Genomic DNA, 20,439 nt, shown 5'->3' with positions numbered 1-20,439 from the left:
TGTCAGGAGAACAGGCACACTAGTCGGTCATTCGTTCATGGTCAAGAATAAGATGAGCCAGACATCCTAGAAACTGAGGATTTTTACTTCCTATGTTTACCATGTTCCAGGCTGATGTAATCTCATACCTTTCTCCTCTTGCTTCCACTGATTTAACTGCAAAATTGCTTCTAAATCTCGAATCCACCCTCACAAAATTACTTGTATCAATGGCACAGATGACAAGTAAAACAGTTTCAGTAAAAGAATGAAAAAGTAATTTAATGTTCACAATGGTTATTCCTCAAAGGAATATGTAACAAAAAAACATTTGGTGATAAACTTAAATATATGTACAACCGATTAAAGCATTTCACAGCTATATTTTACATGTTCATTCAGGCATGCTGTTTTCAGACAGCAAGCCTGCAAGTATTCACACTGGCTACAGCCTTCAGACACATTTTTACACCCACACATCACCAATCAGGTCAGATTGATCAAACTTCCAAGAAAGCCTCTAGTTTATGAGCACAATAATGTATTTGTCAAGCACCAGATACTACTTCAGTATCTAACAAACATGTGATTATTATTTCATACACATACAGCATTGTACATCATAACATTGTCCTTGAAAAGAAAAATAAATACTCTTCAAGCATGAACCAAAGAGGATACTTCATTGTAGTCTAGGATAACAGTCACACAAGGAGAAAGCAGGATGAGTCTAAGAATCTACAAGGGCAAACAGACATTTGTTTTGGATAGTCTGTTCAAAGCTGTTATGTACAGCGTTCAGTTGGGTAATGACTGCGAGTCAGAACCAAACTCACAGTCCAGTATGACCTGCTGATGTGGTCAACAAAATGACCAATATTTGTCACAAACCATCTTGCACAATCGGTAAACAAACCTCAGTCAGTAAGAAAAGGGGCTAATGAATGACGCTCAAGATTCCTACTGAACATATGAATAATTTACATATTATTTCAAATAATCGTCATCATTTTAAGATAAAAAAGACAATGGACATAATCACATAGGATGTTGCCACCTTGGACAAGAAATGTTCAAAAGTGCACTTGACACAAAAACAATAGCTGGTCAATATTTACTGCAGCTCTCATCTTGATAAAGTACATTTAATTTCACTGCGATGAACATCAAAAATCTTTGAAAGTAATAAAAGTATCCATTGAAAAAAAGATGAGATTGTGGTAAGCATTGCCGGCTGTACACTTTACATACCAATGACCGCCTGCTACTCAACTTCTTTAACTACTCATCTTGGGTAATTGAATTTAAGTGGCTCACTTCTTGCGATGAAATCACTGCAGGGACTTGATGATGAGAAGGACCTCTGACTGGCAACGTGATTTGAAAAAGCAGCACAAAACCTTTCAGCTCTGTTGGTCTATAATTCGTTCTGCTATTCCAATGCTTATCCTATTGTTTCTCCAGTTATGTTTATTGCATTTTGTATTTAATTACTTACCTGACACAATAATCGAGCCAAGCCTATGTGTAGCTGAGGTGATAGGTTTGATAGGAGTAATGGTTCACTACATTAGTCTTATTTGCTTGTCATGAATCAAGAAACCTTTTGTGGCCAAAAGTGGCAAAAATGTCACGGTGATTAGCCTCCTTTTGATAACAGAGGACCAGAAACACACACGTCTCATATCCGGTAATGTGCGTTTTGATTTCCATTACCTAGGTACATTGGGCTATATTAGATGAATTAATCATTTCTTTCAGCACATGTTTTTAAGTCCCAGTTACCTGTGGATCAGAGTCAGATCTTCATGTTTTAGAGGTGAGCTGAGTGCATCAGCCCAGTGGTACAGCAGCAGCAGCAGGCTCAGAGATGTAGCACAGGGCTGGCCGTCTGGTGGTGGTGGAGGTGGGGTTGAGTCACTTCACTGTTGGAGGGCCTGGGGGTCTATGGTGCTGGGGGCTGTGGGCCCTGAGGGGAGACCAGCTGTAGGGCCAGAGTGGCAGCCTGGATGCCCCAGACACCCCAGTGTCTGGGACAGAGGCTTCAGAGCCCTGCGGAGGTGCAGGGATAGCTGTTGGTCCTGGCAGTAGTCCACAACTGGCTGCTCATAGCTGTACAACGGCACAGCACTCAACTGCTGTGGTATCTGGTGGATAACAAAGGGGAGGGAGGGAGGGAGGGAGGGAGGGAGGGAGGGAGGGAGGGAGGGAGGGAGGGAGGGAGGAAGGAGATGCAGTGAATGACATAAATCTACAATGCAGTCTTATTAGTAAATGTTACCAACAGGATTGACTTCTGAGGAAATTGTTGTTCGATTGGGTCTACATCGACATTTTAGGGTAAAGGAATTGAACCAAAGCACTGACGTCTTTTGAGACAAACAACTGACGTCTTTTGAGACAAACACGACAACATTTGTGCTCGGAGGACACAGGCACCGTAACACAGCTGCACATGCAACACATGTTGTTACGGTAAAGTGCATGTCCAAAGACCTCGACATTGAAAACACTCACAGCTGCGTGCGTGACCGACAGCTTGAATCAGTGGCAAACACACCAAGCTAAACTGATTTAGGTATATGCAAGGTGAAAGCCTTAAGAAGGAGCGCATATTGCTCTACTCTATATATGGCATCTTAACTCCATTAGGTGAAAACACTTATTTCATTACAAGCACTTTGCTGATTCAAAGGCTTTTTTGGGGGGGTTTTATGTGCTGCACTGCTATGTGCTATGCTGCATTAAAAGAGATTAAACAGTATGCATATGTTATCAAATATTGTTACTGATACATTCAAGACGTTCATCAGAGAGGCAAATAAACATATCATCATCATTACATTCACAGCCACACCATCACAATAGAAAGTTCACACTCCTCAAACTCCTTAATTGATCCACATTCATTCCAGTTTCATTATGTTGTCTACATTCATAATTTAATTACAATTTATCTGCATTGATTATGGAAATCTGTTTCATGGTTGGCTCCTTAGACTGTTCTGCTCATAGACCACTGTACACTTAATATCTGGGTAGGCTATTTATTTTACACATAATGAAATCTTGGATGATTTTATTGGATTTGTGGAGGATTTGCTCTAAGCTGGTGTGCTGTAGTGAGAGAGGTGCTTCTATGCTGCATGGAGGTCTAGTAGGCTGTTCTGGGGGAAGATGGAAATGTAAAACATGCTGAAAGAAATGAGTAATTTACCCAACACAGCACAGTGTACCTACATGTTAGTGGAAATCAAAATGTTCATTACCGGATATGAGATGTTCTGTTTTTCTTGACATCTGTTTTCTACAAACAAGGTTGACTGTAAGCAGCATCGCTCTGCTTTTAAGAAGCCTCTTCCTGTAGGTTGATTCACATGTTTCTTTGATTTTAGTGGGGCCAGAATTTTCTTTGAAGGAGGTTCTCACAGAAAAAGCCTGAGCTTAAACTTGATATTCGAGCAACTTCATTCAGTATTCATGAACAGCACTATATGCAAATATGCTCAAGGGGAGGTCTGAGTCTCTCGTAAGGGTTTCGTTTCAACAACCCCTTACAGAACTACAGTAGGCATTCCTAATTAGTGGAATGGGATATGCAAACATCTTAGCGTTTAAGTGAGCTCATGTTATGCTTACTGCCTTTCTCTCTCTCTCTCTGTCTCTCTCTCTCTCTGTCTCTCTGTCTCTCTGTCTCTCTGTCTCTCTGTCTCTCTGTCTCTCTGTCTCTCTCTCTCTGTCTCTCTGTCTCTCTGTCTCTCTGTCTCTGTCTCTCTCTCTCTCCTCTCTCTCTCTCTCTCCTCCGATGTTCCCTCCCGCCATCCAGGATAACTTGTGTCGCAGTTGATGTCGTTTTAAAGGGAGTCAGGTGGCTCTGTTCTCAGTTCTCTGCCTCTCTCTGTAGCAGCCCCGGACAGGGAAGGGGCTGTATTGATCATACTTCAACAGGGCCTGCTCTCCCGTTTATTGTCTAATTGTGCACATTCCTAGAAAGGGATGGCGTCATTAGTGCATTGTGACAACTTAGCAATCTAGGCATCCTAACAGGATTGCAAGCTTTGAAAAAGCCTCAAAGGGGGGGGGGGGGGGGGGGATGTGTGCAAATATGTAGCAGCTGGTTGATTTATGTGATGAACATAGATACATTACCTAAGGCAATGGAACAACAATAGCCTGGCAGTGATGAACACCTTCTGGAGGAGAGGAGTTGAGTGTCAACTCTTCGTGAATGTCTAAGAGTAAGGGGCTTCGCCATGCAGCGCCGCTGAATGTTAGGTACATTTACAGGCTTAACGTCTCACTGCCATGTTCAAGACCCTGAGCAGCTGGAGCTACAGTAAACTGCACTGTGTCAATACAGAAGCCATGACAACAATTAGGAGGACGACATCTCTTCATTTTTCTACTTCCTGTGGCCCTGTAGCCTACTGAACATGAATATCCCCCCCTCCTGCACCCCCCAGGAAACAGGATTGAATTCACGTCTGAGTGAGGAATATTTAACGAATAAAAGGCTTTTTGGCTCGCCGGGCCGAACGAGTGCCCGAGGATTAATCAGGAATATTGGGACGGAGCTCACTGTTATGGCTGGAGCTTTTAAAGGCGTGACTCACAGGGCAGCGTAGTCTGGGCGACGGCCAACGCGTTACAGCCAAGCACTGACGACTGAGGAGGACTCTGTGCCCAGCCCGTCTCTTATCCACAGAGCTTCAGACAGATAGCTTCACATTCACACTAATAACACTAGCAGTTACACACACATACACTAATAAAAGGTACTAACAGTCATCGAGTTATAAACGGTGGGGAGTAGGGAAGGAGCGCCTTTAATGAGGCGTCCTCCGCATTCTTCTCTATCCATCAAACTCCCCCGTGTCAGAAAAGACAAGACCAAGAAGACATCTCAGCTGCCGAGGACATCGAACAGAACATGGCCACGAACGCGTGTAAACGCCACCGCCACACACTGCAATTAATTCCATTTTCCGTGCTATTAGTTTGGGATTGCTTATCAAAGCATTCACTCAAGTTGTTCCCCTTTGCGCTGCGCTGAATTGGGGTCAGCCGGCAATGATTTTCCATTTGGAGACAGACAGCTGCAGTGTGCCAGCCAGGACGCCTCAGACTGCAGTGGGTAGCATGAGCCCGCGTTGGCATATTAACAACGTCCTCGGGTCCGGATGGGCTTCTCTGTCAGCTGTATAATTCACTCAGTGGTCTATGTGGCCTCAGCACTGCAGAGAGCATTGACAGGCCACTATTATCATCCATGGCCATTATACACCAGTGGACGCTGAATGGCATGCTAATGACCAGAGGGCCGCTAGCTGTATTTGCCTTACACAGATAAAGGTCCTAATGAAATAAGGGGGAGGCTAATTAGAAAGTCGTGATGAAGCTGGAGTCGGGGTGAAAAAGAAAAAGCTATCACTGCTGGAATATCGGAATCTGAGTTTCTGAAAACATATCACTCATAATTGGATGACGGTTTAATCATACTACATGCACGAAACAAAAAACAGAAGCATGTTTATAGCTGATGGCTAGATAAGACATCTGAGATACTATCTGGATATAGCGATTGCTATTCCTGTAATGCTTAATGTCCTGAATCTTTATCCTAAAGTTGTGGTGGCTCAGGTCTAGCTCCATCTCAGATATGTCATGTTGTTCCAGAGCCTCTTAATCAGGAAGGGGGGGGGAGTACAGCATGCTTTGGAAGTTCCAGAAAGATCATCTTTTGCTGACTTTAATATTCATGTAATTACAATTTTATTTGAAAAGCGTTTCACGTTTGTCAAAATAGCTGTAATCCTTCAGATGTGGATTTATCCCCCCCTAATGCTGCTCATCCCATTTTCTGCTCATCAATGTTGGCAACGAATGCTCAGATTTACTGCTATTTACCGGCCAGCCTTCTTTACGTCAATGCGGTTTCTGTTCTAATGTCTGTAGATGTCAGTTCTAATATTTTAAGTCTGATGCCATGCCAACAGAGAGGAACACAAAGTAATCCATCTCTGAACCCCATGTACCATATGTACTCTGTCCCTCATTCTCTCCCATTAACTCCCACACACACACAGACACGCACACAGACCCACACACATACATGCACACAGACACGCACATACAAACAATAGTGTGGGGGAGAGAAGCTTGTACACAACCTTGTAAGCAAGAATGAAAAATGCATGTTAAATCACAGAATTGAATACTTAATTTAAACTTCTGAAGTGATCGATTGAAACATGAACCCGAACCTGACAGGGACAGTATCTGGTGCCTAGGCATCTTAGGAGTCAGAGGTTCTTATGATTCACATTATCTAAACGTGGTACCAACATGGAACATTTCCAAGGACAATCCTTTTAGTACACTTCATTTTAGCTTCACAGTTCAATTATGTCACGTAAACAAACACGATGCACAATGTGCAGTGGGATTAGACTGAAAAGAATGACGCTTGCATAAGATACTGAGATCAGATGCAAACAAGCTTATATGCTGTTCTGACTGGTCACTGTGTGACATGCCGCCTTTTTGTTACTATGATTTCTTTTGGACGGGAGAGAGCTCGTCACCATTGCACTCTACTTGCTGTGCTTTCATTGCTCCAGTTGTGACACATCTCTGCTGGCCCTGTTGTTAAACCTCACTGTATAATAGCTCAGTGTGTTTCGAATTTATGCAAGCATGTGCTGCCAATTGTTTAATTCAGGTCACTGTTAGACCAGCACGAGTCCGCCGCCATTAGGTAAGTGTGAATAAATATACACGTTGTTGAAAGATCAACTAGTACCGTCATGAGAAACAAATACATCTGGACATGTTTTTTTTATGTTTAGTCTTGTGAACACAGAAATACGTCCCTGTCTTGTAGACATTGCACGTTTTTCAATCATCATGAACTAGCAGACCGTGTCTAGAAATCATGCCTTTATTATTTATTTCCACCATTTGAAACTTCAGTGTGTGTGGGTGTATCTAACCACGGCATAGATTGATACATCAAGAGAAGAGACCAAGGTTGGAGGTCCGTGGAGTACGATATGTAAAGAGAAAGACAAGCTGAAGGCACATCATTTTCATGTGCCAGTGTCAGACCATTTCATTCCCTAATGGCTTTCTTTGGGTTATCAGCCCTGCTGTCTGTGCATGGGAATTCAAGCTAATGTTCCGCAACATAGCCACTTTAGCAAGCACAAAAGGGAGATTTTTAAAAATTAACCCTTGTGCTGCCTTCGGGTCACATGACCCAAAGGTTCATAACAAACCATCGTTGTGTTTACCCAATTTTACCCATTACAAAAACAAATAAAAATAATTTTCTTTTAACCTTTGCAATGTTGGGGGTCTGAGACAGCCCACGGTTAAAAGAAAATGCTTCACTTTGTTTTTGTATGCGGTAAAGTTGTCGCAATACGACGGTGGGTCACAATGACTTATGGGTCAGAATGACCCGAAGATAACACAAGGGTTAAGCAAAGCATTCCTGTTAAATGAGTAGTAGTAATGCAATCACGCCAGCTCTGAAGTAAAGAGTGAAACATTTTTGAATTTGCATTGGATCAAGGGATTGTGATTGTGCTGTCATGTGTTAGACATCTGTGATCCAGAGCTCAGACTCTGAGCCCGGGACTCTAGACTGGTCCCTCCTCACGTCCGCCCACAGTCTCCAGAGAACCTCAAACACTTAAAAGCAAGATATTTCAAAGAAGAAAATTGAGAGGAACTGATTAGTAGTTCAACCCGACAGAGGAGCTCATTGACAGCCCTAAACGAGGGCTAACCAGGGGCGCCAGGATGAGGAGTGGCGTGTAATTGAACAGTGACGATGGAGACTTTCTCAGCTGCCTCAATCACAACTTTAATTTCATTATAATGTGTAGTTAACCACTGCTGCGGCCTCTGCAGGAGGGCCTAATCTGAATGTATTCTGATACAGGGGCACCACACAGACCTTTGGAGAAAGAAGCCCAGCCCATCTGCAACCAAACACGGCATAACTCGAAACGTTTTTGAAAAACTGTTTAAAACTGTCAACTGTAATCTACATAATACAATTTCCCCTTTTAGGGACAATTGAGGGAAGGTTTGTTTTGGAAAAAGTCTTATCATCTATATTATGTCACATTCTTTGGTTTCAGACCCACAATATTGCGATGCCCTGCACCCCATTTCACCAGGTCTTTCACTTCTGTCCAGTTTCCATGGTGATCATGCTACAGAAAGGACTGTACTCCTTACGTCTCCTCTTAACGCTGTGGAAAATAGTGTGTGACAGACGATGAAGGTTAGGTGGGTTGTCTATCATTCTCTTAATATCATCTTGCTTTTTTTCAACACAAATGGACTGCTCCTTGGTATGTGTTATGAGATAATAAAAAAAATTAAATTAAAAATATGCCAAATCAATGAGTCCTTGCAGAAAAGCTGCCCTCATTTGCGGGAGTCGGCCTTATTTCTCCATCACTACCTCTTGGTAGCATAGATTACAGATAATATGATTTGATTATATCTGGGGCTTATGTGGTTCCTTCACAGGAGACTAACCAGGCATTAGTTGACTGGCAAGCTGCAAGACAATGAGTATCGATGTGGGGGAAATGTGAGGTGACAGGAGCCATGACAGAGCCAACTGTCAGACAGGTAGATCACCTCAAACCAAGGTCTGGACATGAGGGGGAGGACATTTCGCTCCCATTAGGGACCGGCACAAGGACTCTCTGAAGGCTCCGAGGCTCGGATGAAGTGGAGATAATGGCAGAACAAGCTTGATTTCAAAGAAATTGTGCGACTGTGACAAATAGTTTGATGACATTTATGGGTCTTTCAGATGAATGCATAGACACCGGAGTGTGCTGACAAGCAGACATGGTCACAATTTCTACTGGGAATGAAGCCAGGCTGGATGGCCTGTCAACAGGTTGGTGATCACAAGGTTTAGAGCTAGTCTCAACATCGGCTCCTCTCCCTCTCCCTTTCCCTCTCCCTCTCTCGCCTTGTCTCGGACCATCTCTAATCGCTCTCCACCTCGGAAAACTGTGTGCTTCTGAGCCATAAAAGCATGACATGGAAGCCCATTATCAGGGTGAATTCCCCTGATCTCTACCACTCCCCTCTCAACAACTGTGTCCATGATGGACATGTAATCTCACTGGAGAATCGCCTTGCTCCCCAGCATTCAGTAAGGAGCAGAACTATCACCTTGAGAACTTGAATGCCTAGCAAGGTCTCTCCAAGTAAATTTGGCCATCGTCAGGGTGACATTTTCACATGACCGGACCTGGCGCACGCCCCAATCCAGGCTTCCGAGCTGTAATGCAGGTGGTCTGGCTTGGCTATGAGGCTGTAGCATTTCATCCTACCACAGAACTTGTGGAGGAATCCATCAGTAGCATGCTGAAAAAAAAACATCCCAGTAACAAACAATCCTAAATGGTCATCATAAATCACAAAAGTCAAGTCAGACACTTTCCTTTCTCTCTGACTAATTGTTAATGCAAAGTTTTAGCATAATTGTACATAATAATATAACACGAGTTTCTGTGTTATATCAGGAGATTAATGCTCCAAAAGCTATTGCCAAACTATCCAAAAGCTATCCGGATCAATTGGTTATTCTCTTTCAAATCAAAAGTCTCGAGTTCATTCAATAATTGGGACAATCATCCTCCAAAGGCCTGAAATCCGTGTAAATCGTTGGAGCCGTCCAACAGACCTTATATAACACACCAGACAGCATGTAGAGGGCATTGTGCCAGGCAGAATCAGGAACATTGTTCAGGGATCAGGTGTGTCAAGCACCTGGCTATCATTTCGAATGGCATCGTTCTAAACATGCTGATAGGGGAGACGTGGTAGAACACTGCAATCCAGATAGTGTGTTCTGGCAGAGTGTGCTAGTTCTGTGAAGGGGACTGGTAGGCGGCCTAGGGGTGAAACACTGGCCCACATCTGGTTGCCACTGTAGGATTGGGGGCACTAAATGTAATTGATTACATGGTTCAGTGGATCAATTCAACCTGGAAAATAAATAACACCAGCAGATTAGGGTTTAAGCAGTAATCTGGAACCGCATCAAACAATCACATTCACACAGAATGACCCCTCACAAAAGGCACTTTGAGTTAAGTATTATCATCCTCACTCAATAGGAAACATCCCCCATTACTGTGAAATATGAAGTTTAGGATAGCCTCTCAGCTGATAAACTGACATTAAGGTTACTTACTTGCACTGTACTCTGTTCCAGAGATAGATTATGCTTTTTAGAAAGAATGAAAAAAATCCATTGTGATGAATGGTAATAGCTACTAGCAGATATTGCCAAACTGTTGATCCATAGAGCTTGTACACTGAAGTAGCATTTATTCTGGAACATTGATATTTGATTTAAAAAAGGAAGTGAACCAAAAAGCAATAGATATAGTTGATGTTTTCACAACAGAGATTCCTCAAGTGATCTTGACTTGCGACCAGGGAACTTGGAAAAACACCCCTTCAAAACAAAAACAAGGACAGTCTGTTCAACTGCAAACCGGCATACCCAGGCCTATCCTTTCCCATCTCTACCTCAGACAGACCTTACATTAGTATTCTGATGCACCCTTTCCCAGGCAGTAGTCAGTGCCAGCCACTTAATTTGTCATTTATTGCTCCATGACAACTGAAGTAATTGAACCTCGTGCCCATGAACCCTCCCTGCCAGCCTTGGTGGCCCTTCTCATGTGCGTGGGAGAGGAGGGGCTGGAGGACCTGGGTGAAAACAAGAGCGCAGATCTAATTTGGTCGGGCGATGAGATGGTTAGCAGGCACCTCTGCCACCGAGGGCTCTCAGCTGTTTGCTGCCCTCCCTCGGACCTCAGCTGAAGACTGGGCTTTGTGGAGAGAGTTGGAGGAGGATGGGAGGAGGATAGAGTGATTGTAGGAGGAGGGTGGGAGGAGGATAGGGTGATTGTAGGAGGAGGGTGGGAGGAGGATAGGGTGATTGTAGGAGGAGGGTGGGAGGAGGATGGGGTGGTTGTAGGAGGAGGATGGGAGGAGGATAGGGTGATTGTAGGAGGAGGGTGGGAGGAGGATGGGGTGATTGTAGGAGGAGGATGGGGTGATTGTAGGAGGAGGGTGGGAGGAGGATGGGGTGATTTTAGGAGGAGGGTGGGAGGACAAGGAGGGGGAAGCATTGGAGCAGGATGGGAGGAGGAGAGGTGAGCAAAGAGAGAGAGGGAGGGAGGGAGAAGATGGCAGTGGTGGTTATTGGCTCTAAAAACAATCCCCAGTTGCTGTCAAATTTGCAAAAGCAGACAAAGACAGACAGAGTCCTTTCCCAGGACAAACGTGAAGCAAACACTGAAATAACAAGGAATTATCCAAACAGCCAATAACAAAGTCATCCAGTGTATTTAGCTACAACGTTTTTTTTTACAGATAGGACACGCGAAAACACAACTTCTTAATTACCTGTCAGCGAAGGGTATCTCAAACCCAACTTTCAGCCTACGACCACAAAAACACAACGAAACAACAGCTCACTCAGGTTGGATCTGAGTTGGGGCCTCCGGCTGCTTGTCCGACATGTATTTATGAGGCCCAGAGCAGGCCATGAACCCAGGACCTCTCCTGCGTTCCAGGGCCAGTACCAGGACCTGTTCCCTGGGTCGGGCATACACACACACACACACACAACACGACCTTCAGAGGGACAGGCCCACTGTGAGACGACCGTGTCAAGAACATTTGATTTATGGGGAGAGAGGGAGCGGGAGAGATGGAGGGAGAGAATAAGAGAGAGAGAGAGAGAGGCTTGGGAAAGTGAGGGGGACTAAACGAGAAAGATAGAAGAGAGAGAGAGCAGGATAGTGTCAGAGCTATAACTCAGGCAGCATGTCTCCTGAGCAAGTTTCTAAATTACACTCATACACAGGCAGGTTGTCAATTCTAAGGGTGGTTTTAACTCAGTCGGCTGGTTTCATTAGACCAATGTCTGGGCCAGGCGTTAAATCTGACAATTTCCATCAGTTTCAGATCCTCATTTTCTCTTTTTACTGTACACAGAAAGTTACCAACTTTTTCTTATTTGTGTTAACGGGTGCTAGTTTTCAGATGGATGATGCGTCTATTGACTTTATAAAATGAGAACGTAATTCTCAATTAACTGTCTGACAGAGATATTCTGAATAGAGAGTTTTTAACATGTCAGAATCTTGATTCAGAATCAAGACATTTTCATAAAGCATAATGAAGGAACGGTTACCACGGAAACCCGCTTCAGTAAGAGGCAAACTCTGTTTGGGTTGGTATAAGACCTAAGGCCTCTCTGTTTGACACTAAGCATCAGGGAGTTGGATTGGGAGTTTAGGTTAAGGCTGTAGAATCTGGCATGGTGCAGTGTGTGTATTTGTATTAAATCTGCTTAGATCTGTTTGCGAACTCTGAGCACGACCAGTTCAGATAGACGTCAACAGGAAGATTTCAGAAGCTAGACTGTGTTAGTCTGTTGGTGTTGTACTGGGCCTTTTGATAGGTCGACTGGCTACAGCCTGTCCTGTCCGGGGGGGGGGGGGGGGGGTGTACTACATGAGGTCACTGCAACAGACGGGTGCCTAGGGACACTGTGCACCCTTTGTCACCCAGCGAAACTTACTTATTTACAAGGACTGAACACCCAAAAGTCAAACATGACTTCATCCATCAACGCAGGGGAAGTTGACAGCTCTCTGAGAGGTATCTTGCGTCTCGGTTGTCCCAAAGCACTTCTGTAAGCTTCAAGGCTTCCCCCTGTCTCACGAGCCATTAGCCTTTCTCATATCACCCCAGCTCTGCTAATTTGGCATGTCCAGACAACCTTGACATCAATCACCACAGAACAACCAATTAGCTCCCGTAGCCTTGGCTCTTACAAGGGCTCATTAAGTCTCTATGATGACACCCTCTGCCAATCTGCAACAATAGATCTACCAACATGTTTCAGTACAATCCCTTCCAACCTAATAGAAATGACTTCACAACACATTAAACGCATGTTCAAAGTAAACATACTTTGTTAATTAAATGCAATTTTGGCAGATGTATTTTCCAAAGACATCTTGGCTGTTTGAATGTGACCTTCCTTTAGTTTGGAGTACTTCTCGTAAGTACACAGGTGGGAACACTATATTAAACCTCTCTATTGGGAACTACATTTCTTAAAACAAGTTAACAAGCATCTAGTGTAAGTGCTACCTCTCCTCAAACACTCCATACTGTGTGAGCTATAACCATCGAAGGGGGAGGGGATTGACTGGGATCTAAAAGAATTGCGAGAAACTCAGAGGATTCAATAATGTCCAACATGCATGGGCTGGGGGATCAATACTAACTCCTGATCTCCAATTGATGAAATGCTTCTGTTCTCTGCTCCAAGGATAATCTCATCCACTGATTTATCTTGGGTGAGAATGTTTTACAGAACATGCAATATCGATCTTTCTCCATTTTCTTCAAATCCATCGTCCATCTGTCCATCCACACTGAGTCATGTGATACTACATTAATCTGGAAAAGATTGCATGAAAATCACAATTATCCACAGCAGTGCAAAGAAAGAGAGAGACAAATGACTAAGATTTGAGCAGCATTACTAAGAGAAAGTCTGTTTACAGTGGTTCACGTCCTGCTTTTATGAAGGGGATGTGAGCAATTACCAGCAATTCCAAGGAATTCATATTCAAAGTATCAGACAATAACACATTTCAAAAAAGAGTTAATGAGATATGGAAACAATAGATGTAGAACAGTACCAGGGGAAAAATACTCATCTGGTATCACGTTGGTATACAGAGCAGATATTCTGCTGGTTTTCTGAGGTTATCACTCCCACTGCTCTGAATGACTCACCAATACCTGACATCACACTGAGGCCTAACTACACTGCCATCTCTTTACTTTACCCAGCCAGAGACAGGCCAGCGAGGATATGAGAGCGCTGGGCATGCGGGACATGTGGTGTTCCCACCTGGAAATAAAACGACAACTTTTGTCATTTCCTGTCTTCTTTTTCTCCAGAAGATGATGTTTCCCTGGGAGGATACTGAGGTTTGGTAATTAAGCAATTCCTCGTTCCTGCCCCCTGAGGTGGAGAACACAAGGAGGAACTTGATGAGGAAAACCATTTTTCTCAGATGAGTCGTTAGTTATTCTAACGAGCAGAATGCCCATTAGGTCTACATTTTAGTGCTCCTGCTGCCCCAACGTTCCCAAATAAAAGCATCACTGATAAACAGGGCTTAGACTTGTTCTTACATCAGCTGCGGCTTCAGATTGTGTGTGAGTAATGTTCTGCCACAGATATCCTACCTCAAGACTGTTTTTCGCTACATGTGCACTTCCCAGTGGATAGCCTTGTATTGGATGTAATAGTCTATTTCCCACCAACAACCTGGGTTTCACCCTGTATATGTGAAGTGGGCTCCCCTGGTGCCAGCACTATACCTACAATAGGAGTCAGGTGGCTGAGCGGTGAGGGAATCGGGCTAGTAATCCGAAGGTTGCCAGTTCGCTTCCCGGTCATGCCAACTGACGTTGTGTCCTTGGGCAAGGCACTTCACCCTACTTGCCTCGGGGGAATGTCCCTGTACTTACTGTAAGTCGCTCTGGATAAGAGCGTCTGCTAAATGGTAATGTAATGTACAATACATGTAAATATTCCGATGTCACAGTTCATACGTAATATTCATATAAAACTCTCTGAAACTTTATACAAGTAATTTAACTTTCATCTTTATATCCTCATGCATTATTGTTTGAATGACGGATGTCATGAAAAGCCAGTGTGAGTGTCAAATTCAAAACGACAACATTCTTATGGTGGATGACAGGAAGTTCAACCTTTACCTCATACAGTGTTTCTACTGGGAGTCGTGTTGTGTGCGGGACCGAGTCCCAGGCATTCTCGCGTTCCCCAGCTGACAGTGCTAATACTGGAGGACCTGTGCCACGGTGTGCATCTATCTGCTTTTCATGCCAACCAAGGGGGTTCTGGGAGACAAAGGTGCACTGCAGACTCTAGTGACATCTTCTCAAGCAAAGCATGCCCTGCTAATCACACTGCCACGCTGCCAAAACACAACAAGCAGCCGAACAGGAAAAGACAGAGAGACAGAAGGCAAGGGGAAAGAGAGTGCACAAGCAAAAGTGCCTAATTAACCATGGACTAATGAATTAGCCCTTCTGACTCAGTTCCTCTCATACTCCCCTGCCTGCCTCGTGGCTGTCTGCACAAAATAGCTATTCTTTTGCACTACATATTTCCATCACAGTTATCCTTGTAGTACCCTGTCCCTACACTCTACTTTATTACGACATGACAGTAAGAAATGGATTGCTGGTTAATATTTAAACACAGGCAGGCGTTGATGAATGTATGGGAAACATATGGCTTGCTGCAAGGATACTGATGTCTTAGAGGTAGAAGTAGAGTATAGCCTACTGAACAAATCTCAGACGACCTTTAACTTTTCCACCTATTTTATTTTATTTTTTTTTCGTTTTTTGCCCATGACCCATTCCCTTTACCTTCACATTGAGCTCCACTGTGACTCAGCTCTGACCCATTCAGGCAGTGCACTCCACACGCAGAATGGATATCTGCCCTGACGGCCTCTCGCTTTGTCTCAGAGCTCTCAGACAGACCTGCAATTTGCTGTGATCAAATCACGTCTCTCCCCACTGAGGAAAGAGGGCCTGTCTGGCTTCCTCCAATGAGCAGGACCGCCATCATCGTGGCCTCAAGCCTGAACTGGTTGTGCTTCTGCTTTTACCATCAAAAAACAGTCTGCTGTCTGCTCCACTCTCTACTGTTTACTAACTACTACTGGCTTTATATACTTTATCTGTGTACCCTGATATGTACTGGTAATAATATTTTTTTTTAATGGGAATTAGAGGGGGGGGGGGTAAATTATACCAATATTGTGTATTTGTGTAATGTCTAATTCTGTGTGTGAGTCATTCAACAGATTTCATGATTCAAGTGATTCCCTGAGTCATGGTGTTCACAATAAACAAATGACACTGTAGCAAATACCAAACAGTACACCATTCACTGCACAGTCACTTCACAGGGAAAGTGAATTACCTTCAAATTGCAATTGATTCCTGAACCATTTTGGTTCATGAACCAGAACACACCCGGCATTGCACCACACCGAGTCACCATGCAGTAACGCCTTCTTTTAAATACACCAATCACAACACCAATCACGAAACAAACACCAATGTGAGAAAAAAAATAGTCAACTATCTTTTTCCCGCATGTTGGAATTTACCTCTTGTGCCCCGCAGAGGAAATGGTTTTTAGTAGGGCGATGGGTCATACCTCACATTCCCTGGAGCCCGAGATGGTGTACGTGTAGGATCCAGTCCCATTCACCAGCATATCCATAGTTTCAGAGTTTGTCGGTTTGTAGTCCACGTAATACTCTTGCAGGGGCGAGCTAAGAGTGCGTTCCGTTTCCCGCACTTTGTTCCGCCTTTTTTTACTCATGGAACGCTGCTGTAGGAGCTTGAGGCTGCTGGGATAGCGCTTCCACGACACATAGATCACCAGCAAAATCACCGCCACAGACAGGAGGAGGGCCACGCTACCGGCAATGATCTTGTGGAAGGAGACGTATTCATTATCGGGCAGAGGGAGGTCAGGAGAGGCACTGGTGGGGGTGGGGGTGGGGGGGGCTCCCAAGGTCAGCCCCTCGTCGACGGAGGGCGGCGTGGGAAGGGGCAGGAGGGCAGGCAGGGAGGCGGAGGTGGGTGAAGATGTGGTGGAGATAGAAGAGCTGGGCGTCGCTCTACAGATATTAAGAGTCTCGACCACATCAATCACTTTCTCGCCCTGAACCTCCTTGGGGCCAGCACAAATCATTGTAGACTCCTTGTTTCCCTTGAAGTTCCTCAGCCAGGCCACTAGGGGACATATACTGGGACTGCAGTGCCACACGTTACCAGCCAGGCTGATGGTGGTGAGAGAGATCCACGCCTCTACTGTCTCTTGGGACATGTTGCTGAGCTTGTTGGAGTCCAGGTTTAGGGTCTGGAGGTTGGGGAGACACTGGTATGTGCTGGCATCCAGGTCGTACAGCTCATTTCCCGAGAGGTCCAGTTTCTGCAAAGAGGTCCACATCCAGATGAGGCCCTGGGTTATTGACTTTATTCGGTTCCACTGCAGATAGAGGGCCCGAAGGTTGGTCAGGCGGGGAAAATGAGAGAAGTTAATCTTGGAGAACTGGTTGTGTTCCAGATGAAGCTCTACCAGTTTGAGCAGCCCGGCGAAGGAGTTCCTCGTGAGGCTTCGCAGGCGGTTATAGCCAAGATCAAGAAACTCCAGATTGCGACAATCCTGAAAGACCCGCATTGGGAAGGTTTTCAGGGAATTAGAACGCAAGTGCAAGCTGAGCAACTTCCGCAAGCCTAGGAACTGTCCGGCCTGGAGGACTTGCAGTTTATTGTATGAGAGGTCGAGATTACGCAGGTTGGTGACAGAATGGAAAGTCGAGTTTCTCAGCAGCGTGATCTTATTCGAGCTAATAATCAGCTCTTTGAGCCTCCGGATGCCGTGGAAAGCTTGGCTGTCGACCTCGCTAATGTAGTTGTGATCCAGGTAGAGCCAGACCAGCTGACTGAGGCCTGAGAACTGGCGGGGACTGAGGCTCGCCAGGCTGTTGTAACGCAGGGAGAGGCCCTGGCACCCCACCGACACGTTGCTAGGCACATCGCGGAAGGCGTTTGATTCGCAGTACACGATTTTCCCGTCACACCTGCAGCTCTGGGGACAGGAGCGCTCGCGGACGGGGCCCTGGGGGGCGGCGGCGGCGAGGCAGGCCTGGACCACCACCGTGAGGACGAGGAGCAGCCAACGCCACGCCAGAGATCCTGCAGGCACACAGAAACATCTCGTACGAGGAACATGGGGAACACTGAGAAAACTTGAGTCTGGCTCTGTTGATCATAACATACATCATACGTTTGATCTCCTGTAGCCCTAAAACTTAAGTGACAACAGGATGAAAGGTACTGTGTCAAGCTCCCAGCTGCTCCCCTGTTTTCCAACTATGGATATGTACATCTTGCTGCTCATTCTCATGCTTACATAAGCATTCATCCAGAACAAATATGTGAAATATGACATACTGGTGTGACTGCAGTGTCAACAGGTTTTATCTTGCAAGGGTGAGCTATATTTGTTTTTGCTTATTGACATACTCTTGTGGTCATATTTCTTCTTTTACCTAGCCCTGTTTACCCAACACAGTGCAAACACAGTTTAGAATAGGCCACAGTAGCATATGGTAAGACTGATACGATCTAGGATAATTCAAAGACACGAATCTAAAACACATAATGGTGATTAAGTGTATTAATCAATTAAGTGTATCATGTATTAAGTCAGATTTGTTTTTGTGTTGTTATGCGGAATTGAGGCACACTACTTCATGACATAAGATTCTTCAGAAGAGCTGTGTGTGATAAATGATGTGGCTGTGATACACAAGTTAACATTGAGAATACGTGATGTTACATACCCATGTCTGCGTTGCCTGAGTCTCCTTTCCAAAGGTTAGAGTGTCCCTTTTCTTAAACCCAAATCTTGCATTTCGCTCGCATTCGGCATCTGGTCTGGATTTCCAAATAAGACCCGCGCTCAGCTTCCAGTAAGAAAAGCCAATTCGCGCCGCAGCCGGACTCACCGCGCTCTGCACACCTGTCGTTGATTCCGAAGTCCCGCAAATGTCGAAAAAGGACAACCTTGAATGATTGCACCCTACACCCGAGATGCTATGAAACTCTCAAAGCAAACAAAAACGTTTGGAGAGCAAGCAATTGGTAAGACTTCATTCCTTTGTCAAATATTGAGTGTATTATTTTGTGGAATCAAGACGTAATGCATGGAAGAAAGAAGGAAATTGTAGGAAATATAATCCGAGTGATAGTTAGAAAGCGAGTGATTTTGTAATCCAGTATTAATCATAGATAAGGTTGGCGGAATGAAGACCACTGCTGACCGTCTTTGCTGCAGACTGTAAACTACTGCGAATTCCCCCGTCGTGCTTTAGTTTTATCGCAGCTGGGGGTTGTGGGACGATAATCCAGACATCGTCCTACATCCTTGTGCATTTGGAATGCCCTCTCCTGGTAGTCAGGGTTACCATTTTGACAAATAATACGGTGTACTTTGTCTTTGGGGAAATATGTTTCGACTTAGGGATGGTTACATTCACCATATGTTATAAACCAATCGTTTGTAAATGTTATATGCCATACACCTTTAAAATGCACTCATACAAGCACAAAGTATAAGGTTAGTCCCAAGTGATAAAGAAAAAGAACTAACATACCATACCGTTCCACAATAAGCACAACAACTATTCTAACACACCTTCATTAAGTTTACCAACATTAAAATCAAGTAAAGGTGTACTTTATATACAGTTTTTATATTATACCAGGCACACAAAAAAAAGCTAGTGACATCATGAGAGGAAAAGTTAAATGGTTTCCACTGACTTATTGTTGAACTCCCATAATGTGAAACCTACAAGTAATCACAGTTCTCCCCAGGTGATGCTTTGAATGAGTAGGAGACATCATCAATGATACCTGGCTCCGTACCTTAGCTCACATTGTTGTTGCGTGACCACAAAGAATTGACACCAATCAAGACAATTCAAGCTTTATGTCAACTCAGATAGCTAAGACACAGACCCAAGAGCCCCTGTGAAGCAGGATGCAATACGACATGGTGTGGGGAGATGAGCATGATTGAAAAATACAGTTAATGCATAATAGCAAGCCCAATTAAGCTTTCATGCGGTGGACTGGACTCATTAAAAGAACACATTTTAAAATCAAGTATTATTTCCATGGGGGCACCACAGATCTTTGATAATCAGACTGTAATTACACCGCATGGTGATACAGCGCTTCACTGTGGATTGATTTCCTTTTTCTCAGCTAAGCCCTTAAAGGCTGTTCTAATCACCTCTTATCTCCCTGTAGGACTCTTCCACAAAAACAATCTGTTTCCCTGTCGTGACAGTGACCTACAAGCGCAGCACCAAGTGTTAGCATTTCCGCTCTCCTGTAGGACTCTCCACAGAACACGCATGGATTGGATTTGTCAAATGTGCCAGTTCCTCAGATTCTTATGAAGCAGATTCAGAGTTGTCCTACGCTCTTCTTCATCTATAAGTCGTACATTAAGCTGCTTCTGTTGTGCAGATATTAAAATGTTTGTGAAGGGACATGGACTTAAAGTGTAACTTTTGTTCTGGTGTCTATGTGTGTTCTTTACGAGGTTGAGCAAATGCAACATTAATCTTTTTCACTTCTTGAGAACACAAAGCCAGCTAGACAACTAAGGTTTAAAATGATTCCAATCAAATTTCTCCTCCTCTCAGAAACAACACTCATGACAAAGATTTTACG

General features: G+C 44.3%; 1 protein-coding gene and 1 long non-coding RNA gene across 5 annotated transcripts; one reads left to right on the top strand and one right to left on the bottom strand.

Moving 5' to 3' along the window:
- Positions 1-283: 283 nt before the first annotated feature.
- Positions 284-19,095, bottom strand: LOC134012055 (leucine-rich repeat transmembrane neuronal protein 4). Of its 4 annotated transcripts, none has more exons than XM_062451676.1 (3): positions 18,537-19,095; positions 16,337-17,886; positions 284-2,126 (listed from the first exon to the last, which is right to left on the bottom strand). In XM_062451676.1, the coding sequence occupies exons 1-3, from the start codon at positions 18,538-18,540 to the stop codon at positions 1,902-1,904; spliced, it is 1,779 nt and encodes a 592-aa protein (XP_062307660.1). In that variant the 5' UTR covers positions 18,541-19,095; the 3' UTR covers positions 284-1,901. The 4 variants fall into 4 exon arrangements, with proteins under 4 accessions (XP_062307660.1, XP_062307661.1, XP_062307662.1 ...); XM_062451677.1 differs by having other exon boundaries at positions 1,999-2,126; positions 16,287-17,886; positions 18,537-19,093; XM_062451678.1 differs by lacking the exon at positions 284-2,126 and adding an exon at positions 7,749-8,243 and having other exon boundaries at positions 16,287-17,886; positions 18,537-19,094.
- Positions 18,585-20,255, top strand: LOC134012057 (uncharacterized). The gene is made up of 2 exons (XR_009928526.1): positions 18,585-18,837; positions 20,011-20,255. It is a non-coding gene; the product is annotated as an uncharacterized LOC134012057 (long non-coding RNA).
- The last annotated feature ends 184 nt before the right edge of the window (positions 20,256-20,439 follow it).

This window comes from Osmerus eperlanus, chromosome 25 (assembly GCF_963692335.1).
Source record: "Osmerus eperlanus chromosome 25, fOsmEpe2.1, whole genome shotgun sequence".
NCBI lineage: Eukaryota > Metazoa > Chordata > Actinopteri > Osmeriformes > Osmeridae > Osmerus > Osmerus eperlanus.
Note: the sequence above shows the minus strand (reverse complement) of the source record. Positions and strands in the feature narration are given on the sequence as shown.

What these genes read in the sequence shown, in the direction of transcription:
- LOC134012055 (XM_062451676.1), bottom strand. An exon ending in CGGGCTCCAGGGAATGTGAG is followed by an intron (nt 2,127 to 16,336) that starts GTATGACCCATC and finishes GTTATCCACCAG; the next exon opens with ATACCACAGCAGTTGAGTGC.